The sequence below is a fragment of the Zonotrichia leucophrys genome, chromosome 15, assembly GCF_028769735.1.
Source record: "Zonotrichia leucophrys gambelii isolate GWCS_2022_RI chromosome 15, RI_Zleu_2.0, whole genome shotgun sequence".
Classification (NCBI taxonomy): Eukaryota; Metazoa; Chordata; class Aves; order Passeriformes; family Passerellidae; genus Zonotrichia; species Zonotrichia leucophrys.
The window spans coordinates 11,606,983-11,630,147 of record NC_088185.1 but is presented as its reverse complement, the minus strand read 5'-3'; the positions used below and the strand labels follow the sequence as shown (position 1 = coordinate 11,630,147).

At 42.3% G+C, this 23,165-nt stretch overlaps 1 protein-coding gene across 3 annotated transcripts in view; it reads left to right on the top strand.

Moving 5' to 3' along the window:
• CABIN1 (calcineurin binding protein 1) overlaps positions 1–22,844 on the top strand; it is a 126,148-nt gene extending 103,304 nt beyond the window's left edge. For 2 of the 3 annotated variants that reach the window (XM_064726537.1, XM_064726536.1), the window contains exons 35-38: positions 6,668–6,941; positions 18,879–19,043; positions 20,716–20,942; positions 21,430–22,844. In XM_064726537.1, coding sequence (XP_064582607.1) covers positions 6,668–6,941; positions 18,879–19,043; positions 20,716–20,942; positions 21,430–21,573 — 810 coding nt within the window. In that variant the 3' untranslated portion in view covers positions 21,574–22,844. The remainder of the gene's footprint in view (positions 1–6,667; positions 6,942–18,878; positions 19,044–20,715; positions 20,943–21,429) is intronic. The other variant, XM_064726538.1, reaches the window with a different exon arrangement.
• Positions 22,845–23,165: the final 321 nt, after the last annotated feature.

Genomic DNA, 23,165 nt, shown 5'->3' with positions numbered 1-23,165 from the left:
TCAGCAGATTTCAGTGTCAGCTCTAATTAAGAGTGATGCTTCATGGAGCTACCAGCAGAATCAAAACAATGACTTTTATTACAAACACAATCAGGTTATGCAAATGAGCCTTTCATGCTCCTGGCAGCCTGCCAGGGTGATCCCTGATTTTGTAAAGTTTTGCTGCTTCTGTAATAGAAAAGTGTTGTTTTATACAGAAGTGTTGTAATATAAAGGTGCTGGTTTAGTTCTCTTCCTGCCCTTCTCTAGTTCAGAACAGGTAACTGAGTCTTGTTCCTTCCATGTTACCTTCCAGTGATCTCTGAATCCCAACTTCATCTGCAGATTCTGGTTTTGAGGTTGATCGTTACCTTTCCCAGGCTGTGATCAGTTCTGAATCCACAACTTCATGCTGCAGAATTTCCTTGGGTTATTGGTGGGTTTGATCTGTTTTACCCTTTCCCAGGGCTGGTGATCAGTTCTGAATCCACAGCCTCATGCTGCAGAATTTCCTTGGGTTTGGGATTTAATCTTTACCTTTCCAGGCTGGTGATGTTCTGATCCACCCCTAACTGCAATTGGTCATTGTGGTTGTGTTGAGGGCTGTGCTGAACCCTCACACCAGAAGCTCAGATGGACTCTGGAGCATGGCTCTGGTGCTGGGACCTTTCAGGGAATGTGATATTTCACTTGGAACAGGAAAACATTTCTGCTGTGAGTGAAGCTAGAGGGCACTCCCATGGATTTTTCCCTTCTGCTGTGGAATGCAGTCAGCACTGCAGTGACATGGGCTCTCAGGCATTTTTCTTCAAGGAGAAAACTTGAGAGTGACTTCTTTGAACTGCCTTGGGTGTCTAGAGCGTTTTCTTCTCAAATTCTCACATTAAAAAAAACCCACAAAGCAACAAACCACCAAGCTGTTCTCTTCAGGAAACAGCTAAAAGCCTTCTGTAAAGGCACTTTGCTGGGAATGGGAGGAGATTAGGAGAATATTAAATAATTAGAAAATAATCATCTTCTACCTCATGTGTTTTCTCCCCCTTTTTGTTCCACCCACATGCTGCTAATTTTCATCTTTTCTTCCTGCACATCAAGACGTCAGAGACTGCTTACAGAAAAAGTTGTTTTTCCTGAGTTGTCTGTGTGCTTTATTAATGCAGCAAAGCTGACAAGAAAGGAGGGGGAAGGAGGAGGTGGGGATGGGGGGGACAAAAGGACGAGCTCTTTCATGGTCTCCTACCAAAGGGTGACCATTTTGCTCACTGTTGCATTTGCCAGTTGCCATGGCATCCCCCTCTCACTCTATCCTGGAGGTGTATTCTTGATATAATTAACAGCTCTCCTCCTTCTGTCTCCTGCAGAAAGCAATCATTAAGCGAACATGAAGGAAAGAAAAGACACTTTTTATCTTTTACTTTGGATATTCATGGTTTTCATCCTGCTACCTGGTCTCTCTTGGTCCAATAATGATGTTTTTGTGTATGGAAGTGTTGCTGTAATATGGCTGCAGGACATTGAGCCCCTGCTTGCATTTGTGTTAATGGGGGGGCTTAATTAGGCTAAAGTTCAATTTTATGTGTGTAAACCTTGGTTATTTTCTGTATATTAAGTGGTCTTGGGAGATACAAGGCTCTTCAGAATCCTGATCATGGATATTGCTGCTATTTGTGATGCACCTGGAAGAAAACTTCCAAATGTTATTTATTTCAAATGCTGCTGTAGAGAGATTGAGGGGAAAAAAAAAAGAATGGGCAGGCATAATTTAATTAAAACACAATATTGAGCAGGAATTGGAGTGGTAGTGCTGTGGAATGTGGCCAGCATATTCCTGTGTGACAGGGGATGTTCTGGTGTCCTTTTAAAAATAAACACCTTTGTGTGAGGTGGGTTCTGACTTCAGTCCCACTAGAGTGCTAAACTCAGGCATGGGAGTAATTGAAAAAAAAAAAAAGAAATCACAAGAAAATGTTATGTAACAGTTGCAGTTCCAGCATCTTTCATTAGGAAACTTTTGTTGGGAAAGCTGTCACTTTCCCTTTCTGGAACATTTGCTTGTTAATTTTTCCCACAGCCACAGAGCAGTGAGCTCTCCCAAAAGCAGGAGTGGGAAGGTTGCTGGAGGATTTCTTTGTTTTTCAAAATGTGTTTTTAAAAACAGCAAGTGTGGTAAAAACAGAGCCTTGGTCAGGTTCTCTGGTTTATGACTTCACAGGCTGCAAAGTAAATTTTTGCTCATGTTTTATCTTAATGCTGGATTTCTTTTAGCTGCTGCTCAAGTGCCTCTCTGGGAAACTGTAGGGAGCTATTTTTTCCAGTAACATCTGTGAAAAAAATTCTGCACTTTTGCTGATAATTTTATTGGTGAGAGGCTGTCCCAGTGCTGGATTTTCAGCATTTTCCTTACTTGTTTTTACATCAGCTTTCAACATGGGAAGGGTTTGTCCATCACCTCTGTGAGGCTGAATGAACTCTTTGAGGAGTGTGCTGAAATAGTCCAGGTTCTAACAAATAAAGATTGATTTTGTAACCTAAATCAGAAATAATCACAATTCACACAGGCATCCATCCTAGTTACTCATTTACATTTCAGCTTTTTACATTCTTCAAAATGAAAACAGTTTTTGCTAGGTTTTTTAAAGAGAATTAAGATAGTGGGCTCTTTGTGGAAGCAGTGGATCATCCATGACACCTCATTTGGATATTAATAATAAGCCTTAAATATTTCTTCTACCCACTTTGATATAGTAGTCAATACAAAAATAGTGCTGCAAACCCTTCAGTGCCTCATGTTTTTAAAAAATCTAGAAGAAGGTCCAGTCTTGACTAGAGGAACCTGTAATTACAATGAAAGACAGGAAGAAATCAGATAAGAGTTTTTATCTGAATTCAGTTATATTCACATGTTCTGTAAGTAACTTTAAATGTTAGAAAATATTCTTTTCTTCTTGGTGACTGAAGGCACTCTGTGAGAGTGGTGGTAACAGAGGCACTGAGGGTGGTGAGGTGGATTGGAGAGGGGAAAAGGAGAAGTTCTGAGTCACAACTGACTGAGATTTGGCTTAGCACCACAGCATAGCAAAATCTAAAACATAATCTTCTGATGAGAAACCACATAAAACACTGGTAAGGTTTTATGTCACTGCCTCTCCATTTCCTACTGTCTGTCTGTGGAAAACAATCTTTATTGTGCCTTGCTGGTGCTTTAGCAGTACAGATAGATGAACAAAAGGCTTCTGGTAAATGCAGGGCTGCTGTGGTGAGTTCCTCTGGGTTTATTTCTCAGCTGGGTGTTCTCAGGTCCTGTTTTCCTGGAGATCTGCAGGATGATGAAATGTGGCCCCCTAAGTGCTGGCCAGTGGGGTTGGTGACATTCCCTGAGCTGCCTGTTGTGGGCAGCATCACCTGCTGATCCGAGGTGTGGCATTCCTGCCCCTGCAGAACCCCAAAATCTGATCAAGAACCTTTATTGTGATTCTTATAAAGAATCTTCATTGTGATGCTCATCTGGGCTTTGTGCCTCCAGCTTTGGATGGGCTGCAGCTCCTGGGTGCAGTACAAACACACAGAGCAGCTTTCAATCCCTTTTCTTAAGGCTCTGTGAGTTGCACAGTGCACAGTAACCAACAATGGGGTTTTAGTGCTTGGCTCTGATTTTAAAGAGAGCTTTCTCCTTTTTCTTCCGCTCCCACCCCCTTTTTGAAAAAAAAAACCCAAAATCAGTGTAAGATTTTTTTGGTTTTCCTCCCAAAGTCTTTGTTTCATTGGATTGAAAAGAACCTGTCTGTTTACAGCAGCCTGAGACAACTCTTCACCAGTTCACATCTGGAAAATTCCCTGTAAAGTATAAACACAATAATGCTGGTGTTGCTTTCTGCTCAGCCATGCACTCTGTGAGGAACCTCCTACTCCATGGATCTGTACCAGCTGTTTGTTACTTTAACACAATTCTTGTGCAGAAGGGCAGTGAATGAAAATCACTCAACACTGGTGTTGCTTTCTTTTGTTTAAGGCTGCACTTTTTGACTACACATTGGAATTTTCAGTCATGGTTTTCCTGAATCAGAAACATCACGTTTCTTTCTTATTTTTTTATTTTTATTATTTTTTTTGTAAATGAAATGTTTTTTAAGCTTTATTATTTTTTTGTAAATAAAATGATCCTGAAGAACCTTGTATTCTCTGGAAAAAGAGCTGGGATGCTTCATCCTGGTGAGGAGAAGAATAATGGAGGATAAGGTTATGGAATTGTGATTTTCAGCAGAAAGGAAGGAACCAGCCAAGAGGCACCAGTTAAACTTGCAGCAAGAGAAATTTGGATGAAATGATTGGAAACAAATGTTCACTGGGAAGGTGGTAAAACACTAGAAGGGGCCTGGAGAGGCTCTGGAATCTCCTTGGCAATGTTGGGCTGGGCTGGCCTGGCCCCAGTGAGCTGGTGGAACTGGGAAGTTGGAGACCTCCAGAGGTCCCTTCCAGCAGCAATTATTCCATAGGCTCCACTCTCTCCAATCATTTTTCATCTGAATGCCATCCAAATCCTGCTGAGTTACTTTCCAAATGTCCTTTTTCTGGCTCTGCAAATAGCTGTGCATTTCTGTAGAGATCTGAGGTGCAGATCCATTTTTAACATCTATGTACCTAAGTAGTACCTTGCTGTGTTTCTCCAGAAAAAAATCTGGATACAATACAAGCCCAGAAATGTCAGGTTCTACATCACCCATTATGCAAGTTAATGAAGTGCATGGGTGTGAAGGGCTTTCCCTTTAAATCACAGCTGAAAACATTTCCTCAAGTGATCTCACTCCTAGCTCAGGGCTTGCTCCTGCAGTTCCATTTCCAGGTTTCTGTGATCCCATTTGTGTGTTGAGACCTTTAGTTTTGGAACTGATGCTTTCAGCACCAGAAACTTGCTGTTTTCAGAGGCACAACAGACCTTTTTTTGACCCAGTGTGGTAATTGTTGTGAATATAGCTGCTTTATGTTTTTTTTTTTTTTTGTGTACACCTAGAATCTGGCAGGTTTTAATTGTATGCTTTTTAGAGATTGATTAATCAAGTTCAGGAACTTCAAAAATACATTCTGCCAATTATTTTTTTTTAAATGTACTTGTGTGCTCTCTACCTTTGAATTTTAAGTATGCATTTTCTCCACCTGAAAGCTCCTCTGTTCTCTCAGTGAAATTCTACTGACTTTTCTGGCTTTGTAATAAATCTTTGGTCATCTAGGACATTAGGGTCCAATTTGATTTTACATTTGACAGCTGAATCCTGTTTCTGTTTCAGACATTCTTACTCTTATCACCATGGTTAAAATGAGGGATTTTTTCTTGTTAGAGGTATGAAGCAAACAATTAAACATCTGAGAATTCTATCTGACTGCATCTTTTATGGTCCAATAAATCTCCATTAAATGAAGACTGTAGAGAGTGTAAAATAAATGCTTTCTGTGGCCTCACAAGCAAGAATGCTTTATTTGATTACTGATAAAAGTTACAGAGAAGATATCCATTTTATGGGTACTTTTATTCCCTTCTTTGGTGAATTTATGTCCCACTTCTACCTTCTGTCTGTATAATAAATGACACTGCATTCAATTTTCAGCTTTGGAGAGGAGCACTGCTGCTGGTGCCTCTCTTGCTGAGATCTCCCTGAGCCTGCTTCAGCTGCACCTCAGTGCTGTCAGTTCTGCACTTGTCAGGAATTCGTGGTTCAGAGTTATGCTCATCTCTTATTTCACAAGCTAATACTTTTTCTATTTTCTCCATTTCTTCTCACATCATTCACTAAGAATTATTTCTTGTGATAATTTGCAAAGTCTCTTAAAGCAGTGCAGATCTGTTTTTTCAGGTCAAGCACTTGTCAATGTATTTTTAAATGAAAGAAATATGTTTCTGTTTACAGGAGATTGTAACTCATGCTTAATTACAGAGTTCAGGGAAGCATGCTATGTTGTGAGGGATGTGTTAAATTAAACTTTGTAAATGTGAATAAGTGTTCAAGTGCTAGTTTGATAAACAGACCATAAAGAACAGAAAAATAATCCATAAAGGAGAAAAGACTTCTTTAGAATAGTGATTGAGTCATTGTTCTATTATGAAAGACAACCCTAAAAGCAGCTCTGGTCCATGCACGGTGGTGAGAGCACTGGGCATGGAAGGAAGATGTCACAAGCGGCAAAAGGACTTTCCGGGCGGTGCCGAAGTGACAGGGAAGCACACGAGGTTTCAGTGTGTTTCCAGGAGAAGCCTATGGAACAAGAAGGACTCCTTTCCTCTTCATGAACTGCAGTTTGAGTATACTAAAGTGTGGTGCCAAGGCTGGGCAGTTGGTGTTTTGGGAGAGTGTATCGGATTGGGAAAGTCAGGTAGTGGGGAGGAGGAAAGTGGTTTTTGTAAGGTTTTCAATTTTTTTTTTCTTTTCCTTATAGTTTTTCCCTATTTCCCTGTAGTTTAGGTAATAAAGTGTTCTTTATGTTTAAGCTAAAGCCTGTTTTGCTTATTCCTGGTCACATCTCACAGCAGACACCAGGGTGAGAGCATTTTCATGGGGGGCACTGGCTCTGTGCCAGGCTCAAACCATGACATATGTTCACTTTAAAGAGTGTTTTCTGTCCATGACAGGTGCTGTGTGCAGGTGGCACAGTCAGTGCCCTGCAGGGTTTTTCTCACTGCTGCCCCTTTTCTGTGCAGGCCCCGGGAGAGGCGCCCACAACCCCGAAGCACCCGAAGGACACCCGGGACAGCTTCTTCCCCGTAGCCCCGGCCACGCTGCATCCCCCCCCAGGGAATGCAGACACTGTGACTCCTGAGAGCCTCCTGAGACTGAGCGAGCTGCCCTCCAAACCCAAGCCAGCCTCTTCCTCTTCATCCTCCTCGTCCTCGGCGTGCTCGGTGCCGCCGGAGCCGCCGCGGGGCCCGGGCCCGGAGGCTGCCCCCAGCATGGGGGATGCTGCTGCTGCTCCTGGTAAGTCTGAGCCAGGGAGCTCCTGCTGGGCCCTCTGATCACACTGCACACGCTGAGCTGGTGCCTGAGCTCTGCTGCTGCCCCCTTTCCTCATTGCTACACTGTCCAAGTGAGGGAGCGACCGCCTTTGTTGTTTTTCGCATCTGACCCCGGTTTATTCATCAATCCATCACTTTTTATAACCGTGTTAATTAAGTTCATGCATATTGCAAAATCTGAGCTCCTGACAGGCTGTAGAGAAAACTTCAGCTCCTCCTTTTGTTTACAATACCTGAAGTTTGTTTACTGAAACCAAGATCAGTGTTCCCACCATGATGTGAAAAGTTCTCAAAACCTTCATATCTGTTCTCAGACTGACTGTGTGCTCCCAGTAGCAGCCAAGGACAGAACGGTTTGAGAATCTTGTTGTTTATATAAAAGGTGGCTGAGAACCTAATTATTTACAGGATCAAGCCTGGGAAAGGCTGCTTTTACAGCAGGCTTCTATATTTCTTTAAGGCATACTTGAACCAGGCTCTCCACACTACACCATGCTCAAAAACCAAGACAGGTTTGTGTCTTGGTCCTGGAGTGAATCTGTATAATCAATACATTAATTTATGGGATAGATTAAAAGAGTGCCCACTCTATGTAATTAGTATGTGAAATCATGAAATAACAGCCTGAAAATAGTCATCTCTTTTAGAGAATTGAAGCCTCTAGCAGCATTCAAATGAAAATTATTTTGTTTTCCTCAATGAGTTGAGGCTCCATTTCTTCTAATATTTAAAAAGATTTAAGGTTTTTTTTAAGTGATTACAATTAAAATAAACTGGTGAGCAGCCTAAATCTGTCTTAGAAGTGCTTGATGAACATAATTAGCTGTGCAGCTCTCACTGCCCAGCATATGTGAGTGTGGAGATCCATAACACTGATGAACAAGATTCTGCATGGAAAGTTAGCTTATCATCACTATTATGTTTCACATTGCAGAAAAGAAGCATCTGACAGGACCAGAATGTTGGAATATGTTATTTATAGCCCTGGTGTGGTTATGTGCCAGGTTAGAGCACAGGAAAGGATTGAAGAAGCCAAAAAATGTTATTTATTCTATAGCATGATTGTGTGATTTGTGGATGACTGTATTATGTAATTGGTCCTATACAGTTTTCTAGATGAGGGAAGAATAGATGAGAATGCTGTCATTTGCTTTAGTGCTGGCATGGCAGGCTGGCTTGTTAGCAGACAGAAAATGTCAGTGCTGGGCAATACTGATCCACTTTGGGCAGTGAAGTGAGATCAGAGCCAGTGAGAGGAGGTGGGCAGTGTTTGTGGGGCACTGTGCACGTTAAGGTGGCACAGCCCCTGCCATGGGCTGGGCTTTGGTGCAGCTTCAGCAGAAGCACTGTCTGAAAAAGCATCTGCTGCTGCCTGTGCTCACTCCATCTGTTTACAAGGCTGGGCCCAGCACTACTCACCAAATGCCTTAGACAAGGGGAGCCCAGATAAAGTTATGAATGAACCACATAGAGAACAGGTATTGTGGAAAGTGATGCATAAAGAATCAGTGAAGACAGTGTCCAGATCTGTGAGACAGGATGGTTTCTTAGTTTGGAATTGTGACTTTGTAAAGTTTTTGTCTTTATACTCCTGGTGTGTCATTTCTTTCCTTATGTAATCAGCCTTGTTATTGGAATGCACACAGTCTGAATTCATCAGCAGTGAAGAGCAAGTTAGGGAGAAATAGGTTTTCCCAATTTGCTAATCTCTGAGCACAGAATAAAACTGAAATTTAACATCTTGTATCAGCAGTTGTATTGTCTAATTTTCCTTTTCTGCAGTTCCAGGGAGAGATTGTCTTGGGAAGGGAAGAGAGAAAAGGGGATTGATGAGGAAGGAATGGCTCAGTCTGTGTGTGAATTCCATTTGTTACTCTCCTTGGGAAGCAAAAGAATGGAGTTGCCTGGTGTCATAAGATGTCTTGTCTGGCTTGCTCAGCAGGGAGGAATTTGAGTTTGTGCCTAGACAACAGGGGAGGAAAAACTGAATCCTCTGTGAAGCTGTTATGGGCTTGCTAAGGAGCCTGGTGTAGGAATGACAATGCTGGTAAGAGCTCAGGCATTCTTCTGGCTTTCAAACAGAACTCAGGAGCATTTCTGATGTGCCTTCCTCCCTGCACCTCCCCAGGCCACGTTGCAGTGATTGGAACATTTATTGAAATCTTTTGACTTTCTGGGCTTTGTTAAGGTTGTAGAGTTCGATATTGTTCATTCTCCTTTGATGTTTTCTATCCATCGTTTTGGTTGAGGGAGATGGAAGGGTTAGCTGCCAGAATCACAGCCCTGAAACTGAACATCAAGAGGATCTCTCTGCAAAGCTCGGTGCTGAATGCCTGAGTTGTATCTGGCTCTCAGCCCTACCTGACAGGTCATTTCTCTAGCTGAGAGAGACTCCAATTACTGCTGGGGCCTTTCTTCCTCTTTTCTTTTTAATTCTCCTACCTTTGCATCCACCTGCTCTAAAAAGAATTAGTTATAATTCTGTTACAACCCTTTTTCATCTGCCTTCCCTTAGTTCTGTTTGGGTAAAAACTCCTCCCATTTTTAGAGTAAACTGTTTCCAACTTTTTTGTCTCATAACCTCTACCTGCACCTACTTATTCATGTGGAAGTATTACACATCAGAGAGTATTAGCTGCTCTCATTTTCTCTGCTTTCACCCAGGAAAAGGAGTTGTTTTTCCAAGCATTGTTGATGCTGTGCCACTCATTTCTGATGTAAATTTTGTTTTGTAAATGTTTTCCTGAGGTTTTGTGTGGTGTGTGACTAATGGTGCAGAGCACAGCAAGATGGAGTCCAGCAGCAGAGGGGTGATGGTGGCAATTTCAGCAAAACCTTCCTACATTTGGGTAAAAATGTGCTTGGGACTCTGAGCCTGCCTAACATTCTCTGGGGAAGCTAAAATAGGACAATTAAGGTAAATTCTCTCCAGCCTGTCACACTGTTCCACTATTACATGGCTCTAAATTGCTGAAAAATCCTGACATTTTCTTCTTGGCTGTCCTTATTGCAATAATGATTTTTATGAGGAATGAGCAGGAAGACATTCACATTTGAGTTCTGATACCAAGAGAAGGTTTTTATACCTGGAATTATTGAAAGTTCTGTGTTTTGCCTAAAGCCAGCTGTTTGCCAAGTTGGAATATAAAATCCAAATAGAAGACTCCCCACTATTAATTTTTTGTCCATTTAAGGCCTAAGCAGTTCAATATGAAAGCAAGGTCATGATAAAGCTGTCCAAAGTTAGAAATTCAAATCTGGGGAAGACAATTCTTTGTGTTGTGCAGGGAAGTGGCACTCCATAACCATGGGAATATCCTGCTGTAATTCCAGATGTTTGTGAAATGGGCACAACAGGGGAAGTGGAGGTGTAAATATAACTCAGCCTGTAGAACTTGGAGAGTTTCAGAAGCACAAGAAATAAATACAAGTGAGGACAGTTGTGTGGAAAGATGAGCAGATTCTTGCACACAGAGCAATGAAGTTAAATTGTTTGTGTGTGTGCAGGCAGCTGCAGAATCCTTGAAAGGCAAATGTTCCAAGTAAAGAGGGATTTGAAGTGGGAAATCCTAAGAATTCAATAACACTCAGCAGTGTTGGAATGTGACATTTCACCCTGTAGGATAACTGGGTGCTGAAGTCACAGGAGAGCTTTGAGGTGTCAGGAGCATCTTTTTCCTGAAGCCTGCAATTTAATTTATTTTAGCAACTGATGTATGACTTTAGGTTCTCAGAAGACTGAGGAGACTGAAGGTTTTCCTACAGAGGATGTAAACCATCATTTTGCATTGGCAACATCTCTCCTATTAAAACATTGCATGGCACAAGGGCCCACCTCGATTCCTTGCAGTTGCTGGATACCAAACATCAGTGGGCATCCACAATTCCTGTTCCTGGGTGAAATAATGGTGAAACAATTCCTGTTCCTGGGTGGAATAATGGTGAAACAATTCCTGTTCCTGGGTGAAATAATGGTGAAACAATTCCTGTTTCTGGGTGAAATAATGGTGAAACAATTCCTGTTCCTGGGTGAAATAATGGAGATTGTACTTTGCCATCAGAAGTTGAGCTTAACCTCATACTGGTCTCAGTGGCTCCTGAGTTTGCTTGTCATGGATTTCCAAAGACAAACACAGATTTTAGGAGCCTGTAGTTCCATATTTTGACAACTTTTCTTCTTACACAGAAGTATTTGGCCCTGCTGTCCATACCTTATTCTAACTATGTATTCCAATTCAAATTTTCAGGTACTTTTTAAATGACTGTAAGTAGTAACATTCAACCCTCTTAATTGCAGTCAGTGTTTAACCTTGTTTTTTCTGTTGAATTCAAAATTGTGCTGTAGAGCACAGAGTTTTCTCAACAAATGACTCAAAAAAAGATGAAATAGAAAAGTTAGGCAGGCCAAGGACCTGTGGCCTGATGTGAGCTCCCTTCAGATTGCAGTTACCTGGCATGGAGCTTCTCTCTTCAGTGCATGTGTTCTGCTCTGCTTTCTTGTGGCACTTGTGTGCATCTTTTTCACTGCTTTCTCCTCAGTTTCTTGAGGAGAGTGTTGATTTGTTGACTTATTCTGGTTTTTGACAGCTCTCTTCCTCAGTTCCCAAGGCTGGATTTCTCCTGGGCTTTCAAACCTCTTTAAATGCTGGGGCAGAAGCTCCTGCCCAGCTGTGAGTGGGGATCAGCCAGGCTGCCCCAGTGAGCTCTCAGCACTCTCTGAGCTCTTGCTGCTTCAGCCTCCCTGGCTCTGCTCTTCTCACTCCCCTTTGTCTCATCCATGCTTCTTGTGAAGCTTTTTATTTTTCACAATGGGTGCACTCTGAAAACAACTCGACTGCTGAATGTCAGCAGGGGTTTCCTGTTTGTGAATGACTTCTTAATTCCTTTTTGCAGTGCTCAGACAGTACCAGTCAGTGATGGCTCTTCCTCTTCCCTTTGGAAATTGTGCTGATTTACCTCCTGTCGAAACAAACTCATTGCACAAGAATTTTTCAGCACACTTAATATCTATTTCTGATATCTACACTTCAGATTCCTGAAGTTTTATTTACTCAATCCAGTGTAGTGCAGAAAATCTTTTGACATTAAAACTGTCATAATTTTATGTACCTGTTAGATCAGTAAGAACAAACAGGGCAGGGACCAGCAGAAACAGGTGAGGTGATGGTTTGAAGGCAGGATTTAGCACTCAGGACAGGTTTGTGTTCCAGGAGCATCTCTAGCCCTGTGCACTCTTAAATCTCCCTGAAAATCCTGGAGATCCATTGCCCTGTGCATGTCTTGCTCTACTGAAACACATTTTTGGAGATTTTTGTAAAGCAGCATGGTAGCAATGCTTTATGGTTGCAATATGGTTCAGTTTCACTAGTTTTAGATTGCTGTCAGCAGCATAAAATTTACATATATTGCTGCACAAAGGCAGACTGAAGAGAGATGTAGTTATAAGTCCTCTGCACAGGTATTGTGTTGCTTACAAAGTACTTAGAAAATTGTGGGGTGTCATTACATTCACTTGAGAGATTTTCTGCCAGCTGCTTTTGCTAATTTCCTTGTGCTTAGCTGGCTGTCAGGGCAGGGGAGGGTGAAATCCTGATGCTGAGGGGAAGCTCTTACAGCTTTTGTTAGGCAACTCACAGAGAAATTCCAGAAGCAGGAGACTGCAAATGACTGCTCCTGTGCACAGGTGCTGCTGTGATGCTCTCCAGATGATGTGTCCTTGCTGAGCCAGATATTAAACAAATATCAATTAGCTGTGTTTTGATAAAGCCATTTGAATGTTCATGTAGTTGAATATCAGACTGTTGTCTTTTTGATTTAGGCTCTTTTACATTGAAGTTTTGTTTAAAAAAAAAGAGAAAGCATTAAACTTCAGGGTTTTTCTTTACCTACCTGCATGCCAGGTTTCTGCACCTCTAGGGCAGCTGGTGGGGGCAGGAAATGGTTTGGACACAGGAATTAATTCTGCTGTCACACTGGCCCAGCATGGCTGTCAGAGGGATCTGGGAGTTAGCATGGGCCAGGGACTCTTTCCTGGAAGCACTTTCAAAGCAGCCACCCATTTTAAATGTTAGTCTGTTAATGGTCTGTGTCAGCTGAGCTCAGCATTAGGAAGAGTTTTGGGGTTTGTCTCATTAGGCTGTACAGTACACTCTCCCTGCTCAGGACCCAGTGATAAATATAGCACTGTGCTGTGCTATTGCCCTGCAAACTTCTGTTCACCAGACTGCTTGAATTCCTTTTCTTTCAGGGCCAGTAGAACTTGTGTTCTGCAGCTTTTTGCCTCCAAAATTACTCCAATGCTTAATTTTTAACATACGACTTCGTGTGTCAGCTTTGAATGTAATTTCCTGCATTTGGCATTTCAAGTCAAATACTTTCTCTCTACAGCTATATGCACTAAAGGCACTTGGCAGTGCTTTCTTAGAAATAAATTTAATAGCAGGATATTTGGAATGAATTTGGGGCAAGCAGGGCTACCAAGGGTACCTGGCACATGTTGTGATGAGCGAGGTGGCCTGGCTGGCTGCTGGGCTGTGCTGCCTCATGGCTAAAGGCTCTGTTGTTTCTGTGCTTCTGCATCCCAGCTCTGCTCAGCTGAGCCAACCCCTGTTCCAGAGCAGTCTTTCTGCTGACTTAGTAGCACAGCTCATAAGGAAACTCTGAGCTCCTTCAAATTCAGGCTTTCCATGGCCTTTGCAACTGCTGTGTGGGGAAAAAAGCTGTATTAATTCCCAGCACACTGGAGAGCAAGGCAGATGGAACAGAGAAAGTGAATTGTTTTCACATTAGTGTTATTCCTTGGAAATGTGGTAAGATACTTCCTCCACTATGTCAGGGAGCAAAGGATCAGACGTGTTTCCATCGGGTGGAAAAAAAATCAAATATTCCCTGCCTTGTACAGCAAATGGGTTGGGAACAGTTTGTGTGCTGTGGGCGGCCACCAGTGCAGAGTAAACCAGTTGTTACTGGGACTAGGAAGAGAAGTGTTTCCTGGGGTCTGGAGGCACACAGAATTCAATCCTTACTCTTTTGAAGCAGTTGGAAGGCAAGGTAGTACAAACCAGCTCAATCCTACTGATTTTCAGTTTTTTGTCTTGATACAGAGCTGCTGGGGAAGGGGTTTTACAGAGGGATGAAGGCAAGTGGTGCAAGTGCATTGAAAAGGAATACATAAAAATATGTGTTATAAAAGATATAAAAATGTATATAAAAATATGTATTCCTTTTTAAGTGCTTTATTTAAGCACTTGAGATTGTTGTCTGTTCACTTCTCCTTGTATTTTCTTTTGAAATGATGTTAATATTTTGTCCTGGAGTTCAAAGCTCAGCTCCTTCTTCTTTCCCATGATGAAATGATGCTTTGTGCATGCACTCTGTGTTGCCTATATTCTGTACTGTAATACTTCAAACTGCTTCTGTTAGAAACTGGAAGATGTTTTTTCCAGGTGCTAGTCACATTTTCTGGGCTTGTCTTCCAGTTGTAATGTTAAAGGTTTAGTGCATGACTAAAGAATTTTTTTGAACTCCATACAAGGTGTTTTATAACACTAATATTAATGCCTCATACCTGATAGCACGATGCAGTCAGACCAGTGAGTGTTCAGTGCAGAGGGAGCAGAGCAGCTGCTTGCTGCTTACACCAGCCCTGCTTTTAAACTTTCCCCACATCTTCCAATTGCCAAGGGATTATTTTTGCCGGCGTTATTTTGGCTTTTTCTGTGCAGCAGAATAGCGGAGCGAGCGGTGTGGGTACAGGAGCAGTTGCAGGGTTGTGTAATCAGTGTGTTGATAGTGTGTGGATGAATGCATGTGTGCGTTCTGCGCTGAGGAGCTGCGAGAGGATATTAACTGTGATGAAGTCATGAACCCAGGCGCCCGCTATAGGCATCTGCAAACACTGGTTACCCTGGCAACAAGTGGGAAGAGGTTGGAGAGGAAAGCTGGAGTAGGTTGTTGCATTGAATTGTTTCTTCCTCACTAAAGCAGGGAGATGTTGAAAGGTATGATGTCCCTCTTTCTGTGTCGTGTACTATTTTGTATGGATTTAGGCAGTTGTTGGGAAAGGGAAGGCTAAAAAAAAAAATTCTGGTAATGCAGCTCGATTGGAGAGGAACTTTTCAGTATCAATAGTGACGTGCATTGCAAATCTGTGCTTTTCTCTGTGTGCTTCATTTCTGTGTCTTGTGTTGTGAGAGTGCTAAATGGGTCTCCAGAGTGCAGCACCTGCCCCATCCTCGCCTGGGGACAAGTGGCTCTTGCATATGATACCTTCAGAAACTGGTTTGATTTTAAACTGGGTTTGTAGAGCTAATGTTTGAAAAGCTGCCAAGACAGTACAAGTACAGGGTAATACTAAAAGATTTATTAACTGATATTAAACCTGAGCTTCTGAACACCTTCAGAATGTGCTGCACTTACATTCTGGTGTTCTCACACTTGTGCAGAATATTGTGGCTCACGAGTTAGTGGAGTCTTTACCTCCCTGGGGAAAGTTTTTATTAGAAGAACTAGGACATTATGTTCAGGGCTTTAACAGCATCTTCCTGAAAACAAATATTAAAATATTCTCTTCAGAAATCTGGTTTAGACAAATAATGAGGAGATCCAGCTGTATATTCTTGATTGTCCTTCCTTGTTTTGACCTTTTTGTCTGTAATGAAAAAAACAAATATCTATGCAATATATTAAAGTATAAATTATGATATGTACACCGAAAAAAACAATTCTTGCTATTTTCAAGAAGTCTAAGAAATATTTTGTTTATTAACTTTATTTTTAACTTGGTCACTTGAATGGTATTGTTTCTATTTAAATAAAAAAAACTAAAATTGCACGGTCCTGAAAGAATAAAGTGTATGACCCAGTCAGGAAATAGAATTCTGTGACTGTATTGAACATCTCTGACAGCAAGGGATTGATTAACAGTGCTTCTTGATTTCTATTGTACTTAGAGGCACATTCTAATAGAATATTAACAAATATTGTTTCCAGAAGTGCAGTGATAGAAATGCACAGCGTGCTGGACTCCTGCCCTTTCATTTCTATTCACTTCTACATTAAAAATTGCTGTCAGATATTTTATTCAAATTTAAATCTAATTTTACTGCACTGTAGAACTGCATCTTCAAAACTTGAAAAATATATTCTGGAAGATGGAGATGTGTATAAGGATGCTGATGGCTCTTGAGAGAACACAGACTGATACCAGTCTAGTTGCATCTTCCTAGAATTAGGCTGCTCAAAAGAGCTTTTGTCAGTGGGCCATAATTTAGTTAAAATAAAGTACAGCAAATCAGTTTAAGCAATGATATATCTCATAATCAAACAAATATTGTAATCAGCATAAGAAGTAGAGTTTTGTCATTAAATAATAATGCAAATCAGAGCTCTCACTCTGTGTTGTGAACTAATAAGTCTCTAATGTAGTTAAGTAGTAGAGTAATAGAAAACTGCTCTCAGTTAGCAGTATAGTTGAGGCTGTAGGATTTGCAATTTATTTGTGTATTTCTGTACCTGCTAAGTTAATTGCTAGTTTGTATTCTGGGTTAATAAGTGCATAAGAAAGATTCTCTTAGTACTTACCCTACTTAAGATGGTGATTCTGGAGGGCTGGAGTAAGTTGAGAATGAGTTGAGTCTTGTGGAGTAATCTGAAATCATCATCATTTTCATCCTGCTTTTCTTCAGATGTTGTTGTGGCCATGGCAGTGTGGGAGCGCTCTGGGTTCAGGCTGCAGCCTGTGGTCAGCACCAGGGACGGGATGGGATCCATGGGATGGGATGGGATCCACGGGATGGGATGGGATCCATGGGATGGGATCCATGGGATGGGATGGGATCCATGGGATGGGATCCATGGCATGGGATGGGATCCATGGCATGGCATGGGATCCATGGGATGGGATCCATGGGATGGGATCCATGGGATGGGATGGGATCCATGGCATGGCATGGGATCCATGGCATGGGATCCATGGCATGGGATGGGATCCATGGGATGGGATGGGATCCATGGGGTGGGATGGGATCCATGGGATGGGATGGGATCCAGAGATGGGGTGTGGATGTGCTGGCCTGGGGCTGCTCCTTTGGCAGCATGGGGTTAAATCCCTGTGTGCTGCTGGAAAGGGCAGGCAGACCCAGGGATCCTTCAGCTGTCCTCTGCTTCTTCACAAGGGAAACAATGCTTTGGGATTTTCCTACTCGAGCTCCCTACAGCTAAGCCCTTCCTTCTATGTTGTTCTCAGCTGATTTGGTCTATTAATACATGTACAGATGCAAGTCTTATTTTCCTACTTCCAGTGCTGTATTTTGAAGTACCCAGAGAGAAATGTGCAGGAGAGTGCTGAGAATGAGAAGCACATTCATCTGCATTAGGCTGTTCCATTTTGTGCTGGGTAGTGAGTGGAACATCTCAGAACAGGAGCTGCCTGTGAACTGAGCTGTAGTGGGTGACCTTTCCTTTTTGGGAGCTATTGGACACTTCTCTACAAGCAATCTCATTTATCTTAAGGGTTATGTGAGCTTTCAGCTGCAAGTCTAGATGATGGGGCTTTTTCTTTACCTATGAAAATTAGTGGATGAAAGAACAGCCTGCTTTCCTGAGCTTTTTTCATACAAGTTATTCAAGAACCATAGAAATTATAATCTTTTAAAAAGTTGCATCTTTCAAACTGAGTAGATCAGGCTGTTAAGCTGTGATGTTTTCTGAAGCAGTTTCTGCAAGGGGAACTCTTGTACAGGAGAATATTACCATGGTAAATTCCGAGATCTTCTCTATATTGGTGGAGATGGAGAAGTGTTTTCAACACTTGAGGGGGTGGGAGCAGTTTTCCAATGAAGAAAAGTTAAAATATGTGTTCCTTTTTAAGCCCTTGCATGGTCAAAATCCCAAATTAATTTAGAGCATTGCCATACAAAGAATTTTAGAGCAAGTGAGACTGTGACTATCCCCTGCATGTGCTGGTCCATGCAAGCTGCCTGTGCAGCCTTAGCCTGTGGCAATAGGAGGTGATTCAAATTAGAGCAGGCAGCCCTTTGGTTTTTGAAGAATGTCTTCATTTTTAAGAGAGAATCAGAGCTTGTTTTGTGTCCATAGCCTTGAAATGGTCACTGCCCTGCCCCACAGGGGCACTGGCAGGGCTCAGTAGGTCGGTGGCAATGACTCCTGCTGTGTACAACACACAGCCCAGTGTGTCAGTGCTGGTTCTACACTGCACTCCTTTAAAGCAGCTACAGCTGGTAAATAACAACAAAGCTGCACACACACATGGATTCTGAGTTACAAACATCCCAGGCTCTAGAATAGCAGAAGGTGGGGATTTTAGGCTGGTCTATTTATAGAGGCACAGTGGATGTATCAGTGAAGAGTGGGCATTCAGGATCACTTGCTATTGGTTTCCTGAGACATGGATTTGGCCCTGGTGGTGGATGTTCACAGTCATGAGTGTTCCTTGGCGCTGGGCTGTGCTCAGTGTGGCAGGTACCTGTGGCTGGACATCAGAGAGGGCCCCATTGATGGTGTTGGATTTTGCTCTGCACGTGGCAGCTCTTCCTCCCAGCCCTCACAGCTCCAGAGGAAGCTCAGCTCATGCTCAGCTCTCTGTGTTTCTGCAGATGTGCAGAGATGACAAAATATCAATCTCAACTTTTTTTTTCCTTTGCTTTTTAAATGACATTTACCTTTTTTTAAGAGTTTGAATTGATGGCACTAATATGAAAAAGTTGCTTTTGCCATCTTAACTTGCCAATATTTAATTTCACTCAGTCATGTTATGGTTTAGAAACAGAGCAAGGGTTAAAAGGATTTTTCTGCCTGTTGGTTAGACAGCAAAAGGATTGAGGCTTAGGAGGGAGATCAGGATGTCTCTTAATCTGTGAATTATATTTCATTACTAAAGAGGAAGAAGAGCTTGAAGTGCCTTTGGAGGGGCTTGGATTCCAGCAGCAGGAGTCCCGGCTTTGTCAGCAGATGAAAATGGCAACGGTCGCGCCCCCGCCAGAGCCTGTGTGCTGGCACGTGGAGCCCGTGCCCAGCACAAATTCAGGACATGTTTGTACCCCAGGTAGGAGCTTCCTGTGCCTCAGGCTGTTCTGAAATGGGGTGGTGAGCTGTGCATCCTCTGCAGGCACTGACGGCTGGGTTGGCATGCCTCAGTTTCCCTGCCTGCCTGCACTCAGGTGCTGCAGGGTTTGATCCATTCCTGGCAGTGCCCGAGCTCCCTGGGCAGGAGCCCTCCCATCCCTTGCTGGGCATTCTGGTTCCTGCATGGCTGGCATGCTAAATACCATGGCAGCAAAGCCAGATGAAAACCCTCCAGTACCAGCTTTCATGCAATGTAGTTTGTGCATCCTTTAAAGCAGAATTTTTCTTTAATTGCAGTCTTACATGGGGCAGTATGATAACAGTTTGGATTGCACTGTTGGGATATTTAGCAGAAGGAAATGGTTTTTCACAAAACTGACTCAGTCTAAGTAAACATAAAAACCAGCATTACAGCAGTTAGTGTGTTCTATTCCTCCTCTGCCCTCTTCCCAAGAGAAGTTGTTGGTGTTTTAATTGAAAAAAATGTAAAACCTGGTGTTTCAGGCAAGCCTAATCTAGATTTTCTTGTTTGGGGTATCTTGTTTTTCCTTATTTATGAGAGCAGATTGTCCTGTGTCTGATGACTGTCTGGAAGGATTGGCTGCCCATGGAGATGGGTCACTGACCTTGATGGAAAGCCATGCCTCATCTGCTGTGGCAGCTCTTGCATTCCTGTGTGCTGTTGAGAACATGCAATTCAATTTTACATCCCTTAGTAGTTTGCTCTGCTGCTGCCTGTTTCTAGGCTAGCATTAGGAAACTGCTATTTTATTTTGCTGTGTGTAAGTGGCCATGTCCATTCCCAGTATCTGCCAGAGATGGATTTGACAATACTGGATCTAAAAAAATGTATATGAACACCTGTCATTATTACCAGACTGAGAAGGGCTCTGGTGTTTCCGTTTATATAATTTCTAAAAAGTAATTTGGACTCCATGTGAAGCAGCATTATTAGTAAGAAATCTCTTTTAACAAATACTCAGTTTTTAACATTGCAGCGTTGTCATCTCCTGGTTATTGTTGTGTATAGATAATTTTGTAATGTGATAGTGCCTGGGGAGGGGCTGGCTCCTTGTGAGATGCACTCAATAAACACTCAGAAAGGTTTCACTGTAGAGGCCCCAAGCTGAGGCCCTGGCAGGGATGTGGGAACGATGCTCACCAGGGTGGGAGCCATGCCATGAGCACACCAAGGAGGCAGGAGCATGGCAGGGTTTGTAATGGGGGAATTCTGACAAGTGTCACCATAGATTTTTCTCTAATTGCTGAGCAGTTGCTCTCAGTAATTGAAGAGGCAATGCTGTGGTGGAGGAAATGAGGACCAAGTAAAGCTGGAGAGCTTTGTTGTTGCAATGCAGGATGGAGAGGCAGGAGACGATTGCAGTAGATGTAGATGGCCAGTGCTGCACTACTATTGTTGTGCTTGGGCAGATTGAGTTTCTGACATCCAGTAAGATATTTTTTAATCACTGTTGGTTTCCAGTTGTCATTATACAATCTTTTTTCTGGTTCTAAGCTTTGGTTTTCGCAAGGCTTGAAGAAAGGCCTTTTGAGCCAGCCTTACATCTAACAATGAACTCCACCCTCTTCTTTGACATCTGAAATCCTAGATAACTTCCTAACATATTTTTTCCTTGCTGTTTTGTGTTTAGCCTCCAGTTCCAAGCCTGAACTCAGCTCCAGTTCACAGACTTTGGGAAGTCAGCAGAACAAGACAGATGGCACCCGAGTAAAAACTCGCATTCTGCCCAACATGCCAAAGCTTTTCATACCTTCATCTGTCACCAAATTTCCACCTGAGATCACTGTCACTCCACCCACTCCCACCCTCCTTTCTCCAAAGGGCAGCATTTCAGAAGAGACCAAGCAAAAATTAAAGGTAATAAAAGGGAAACAGTAATTTTTTAGATTATTGTTTTTATCTTAATTCTCCCCTCAATAAAATACTTGTATGAAAGAAGCAACAGTTCATGTCCCCAGTCCATAACCAGAGGTAGATAAGTAGTGGAAGGAGGTGCTAGCTCTTAGCAGCAGGAGCCAGTTCTTAAAGGACTGGTGAAATACTGGCTGTGGGTGAAATGAGAGCTATTCTAGTCCCTATCCCTTTTCTGAGGGATTTGGAAAAAATTACAGAAATGGCTGAGTGACCCATTGCAGTTCTCAGATGAGTGGAAGCTGCCAGAACTTTAACTGTGGGGAAGCCTACTGTAAATGTTATGTGGTTTTACATTAGGATGGCACCTTTTATCAGCACAAGGCAGTTATTGAATGTGAAGGAATAGCAACCAGTGGGCTTTTGTCCCTGTGCTCATGGGTTTATCCTGACTATTTAGCAATATATTCTCTCTCTCTCTTTTTGGGATCAGTCTGCTATTTTGTCTGCTCAGTCTGCAGCGAATGTAAAGAAGGAGAGCCTTTGTCAGCCAGCTTTGGAAATCTTAGAGACCTCAAGCCAGGAGTCCTCACTGGAAAGTGATACTGATGAAGATGATGACTACATGGACATATGAATGAATTCTGGCCATCATCAACACCAACCACATAACCATTCTTCTCGTTGCCAGCATCTCTGGAAGTTGAAACATCTTCATTGGCATTACTCTCCATTTAATTGGCATCATTGTGTTCTTCACTTTCATTCCCTTTGTTATCACCACAGCCACTTGTATTGCCTTCAGACTCTTGGCCATTCTCCCCATCATGGTGCTTGACAGAAAGAATGATTGATTGTTTACCAGGCAGTTGGTAAACCTGGATCACACTGTCACCAGGAACTTCAGTACACACAAGGATGTTTTGAGCTGCAGTTCTTCTCTCTCTACTGTTCCTGCTTCTCCAAACCAGAGCCTTGGGAGTTGCTCCAGTAGCTCTTTCCTTTAGTGTTTTCCTCCTTTTAGTTGTCTTGTATTTTCCCCCTCTAGCTAAGTTTTTCTCCCAGTAATTCAGCAACCTGATGTCTGTCTAACCATGCCATGATTAATCCAACAGCTCCTTCTAAGGTGAATGGAGTAGGAAAAATTTGCTGAGCTGGTAGAGATTTTAATTGCATCAAGAAAATCTGTGGCTTTGTCATGGGGCAAGGAGGGTGAGCTGAGGGTCTGTCAGCTCCTTCACACTGCTGGGGGCTTGGTTGGAATTTGACTCTTTCAAACAGACAAAAGAACCAGCTTTTCCAGGCAGACAGAGAGGGTGGTCTCCTGTTTGTGCTCATTTCACACCGATGTATGAGGTCCAGCAAAATTTATCTACCTGAATGTTGGCTTAAAGAACTGATCTTTCCAGAATTGTCTTACAGTCCTTTCTCTTCTAATGCCTTGGACAAGCATTTTGAATTGGGGGCTAGATGATATTTTTATGGTGGTATTGAAAAAAAAAAAAAAAACTTGAAAGATTTCAGTACCATTTCAGTAATGTCTGTTTTTTACAGAATGACACGAAAAGGTGTTTTTTATCTATCTGCAGAGGGACTGCTCACAGTTATTTATATGAGAAAATAATGGTAACAAAAATCCTTTTTTTTTTTTTTTCTACTGAATGTTAACTTTGTAAAATAATGAATGCAAACCATGCAAAAAAAAGACGTCACACACTATATATACACTGCGTGCTCCCACACACATATATATATGTGTATGTACATATATATATGTCTGTACATGAAAACAGAAACTGCATTCAGCTTGCAATGTCGGGTTTCTTTGTGTTTGGGGGGTTGGTTTTCTGTAAAATGCAGAGCTTTGTATAAACTTTTGGGTTTCTTTTCTAATAAAGTTGAAATGCACTGTTGTCTCTGTTTGTTTGAGAGGGCACGAGGTGCCGTGGTTCTGGAAGAGCACTGCTCCTCTTTCCTTTTATTTTTTGGGTAACAAAAAAGGGGTTGGGGGGACATGATGGGAGCCCCTTTATTTTCAGAGGGCTGCCAGAGCTCTTGGGGTGGGTTTGGTGTGTGTGAGCAGAACCCAGTGTTGCCAAGGCTGCTGGGGGTTCAGTTCCCCACTGAGGTCTGAATTCTTTTTCACCCATCTTGGTGTCCTTGAAAGCTGATGAGCAGCATGAGGGGGAAAACACCACATGGGAACAGGATCACACAGAATATTTGGCT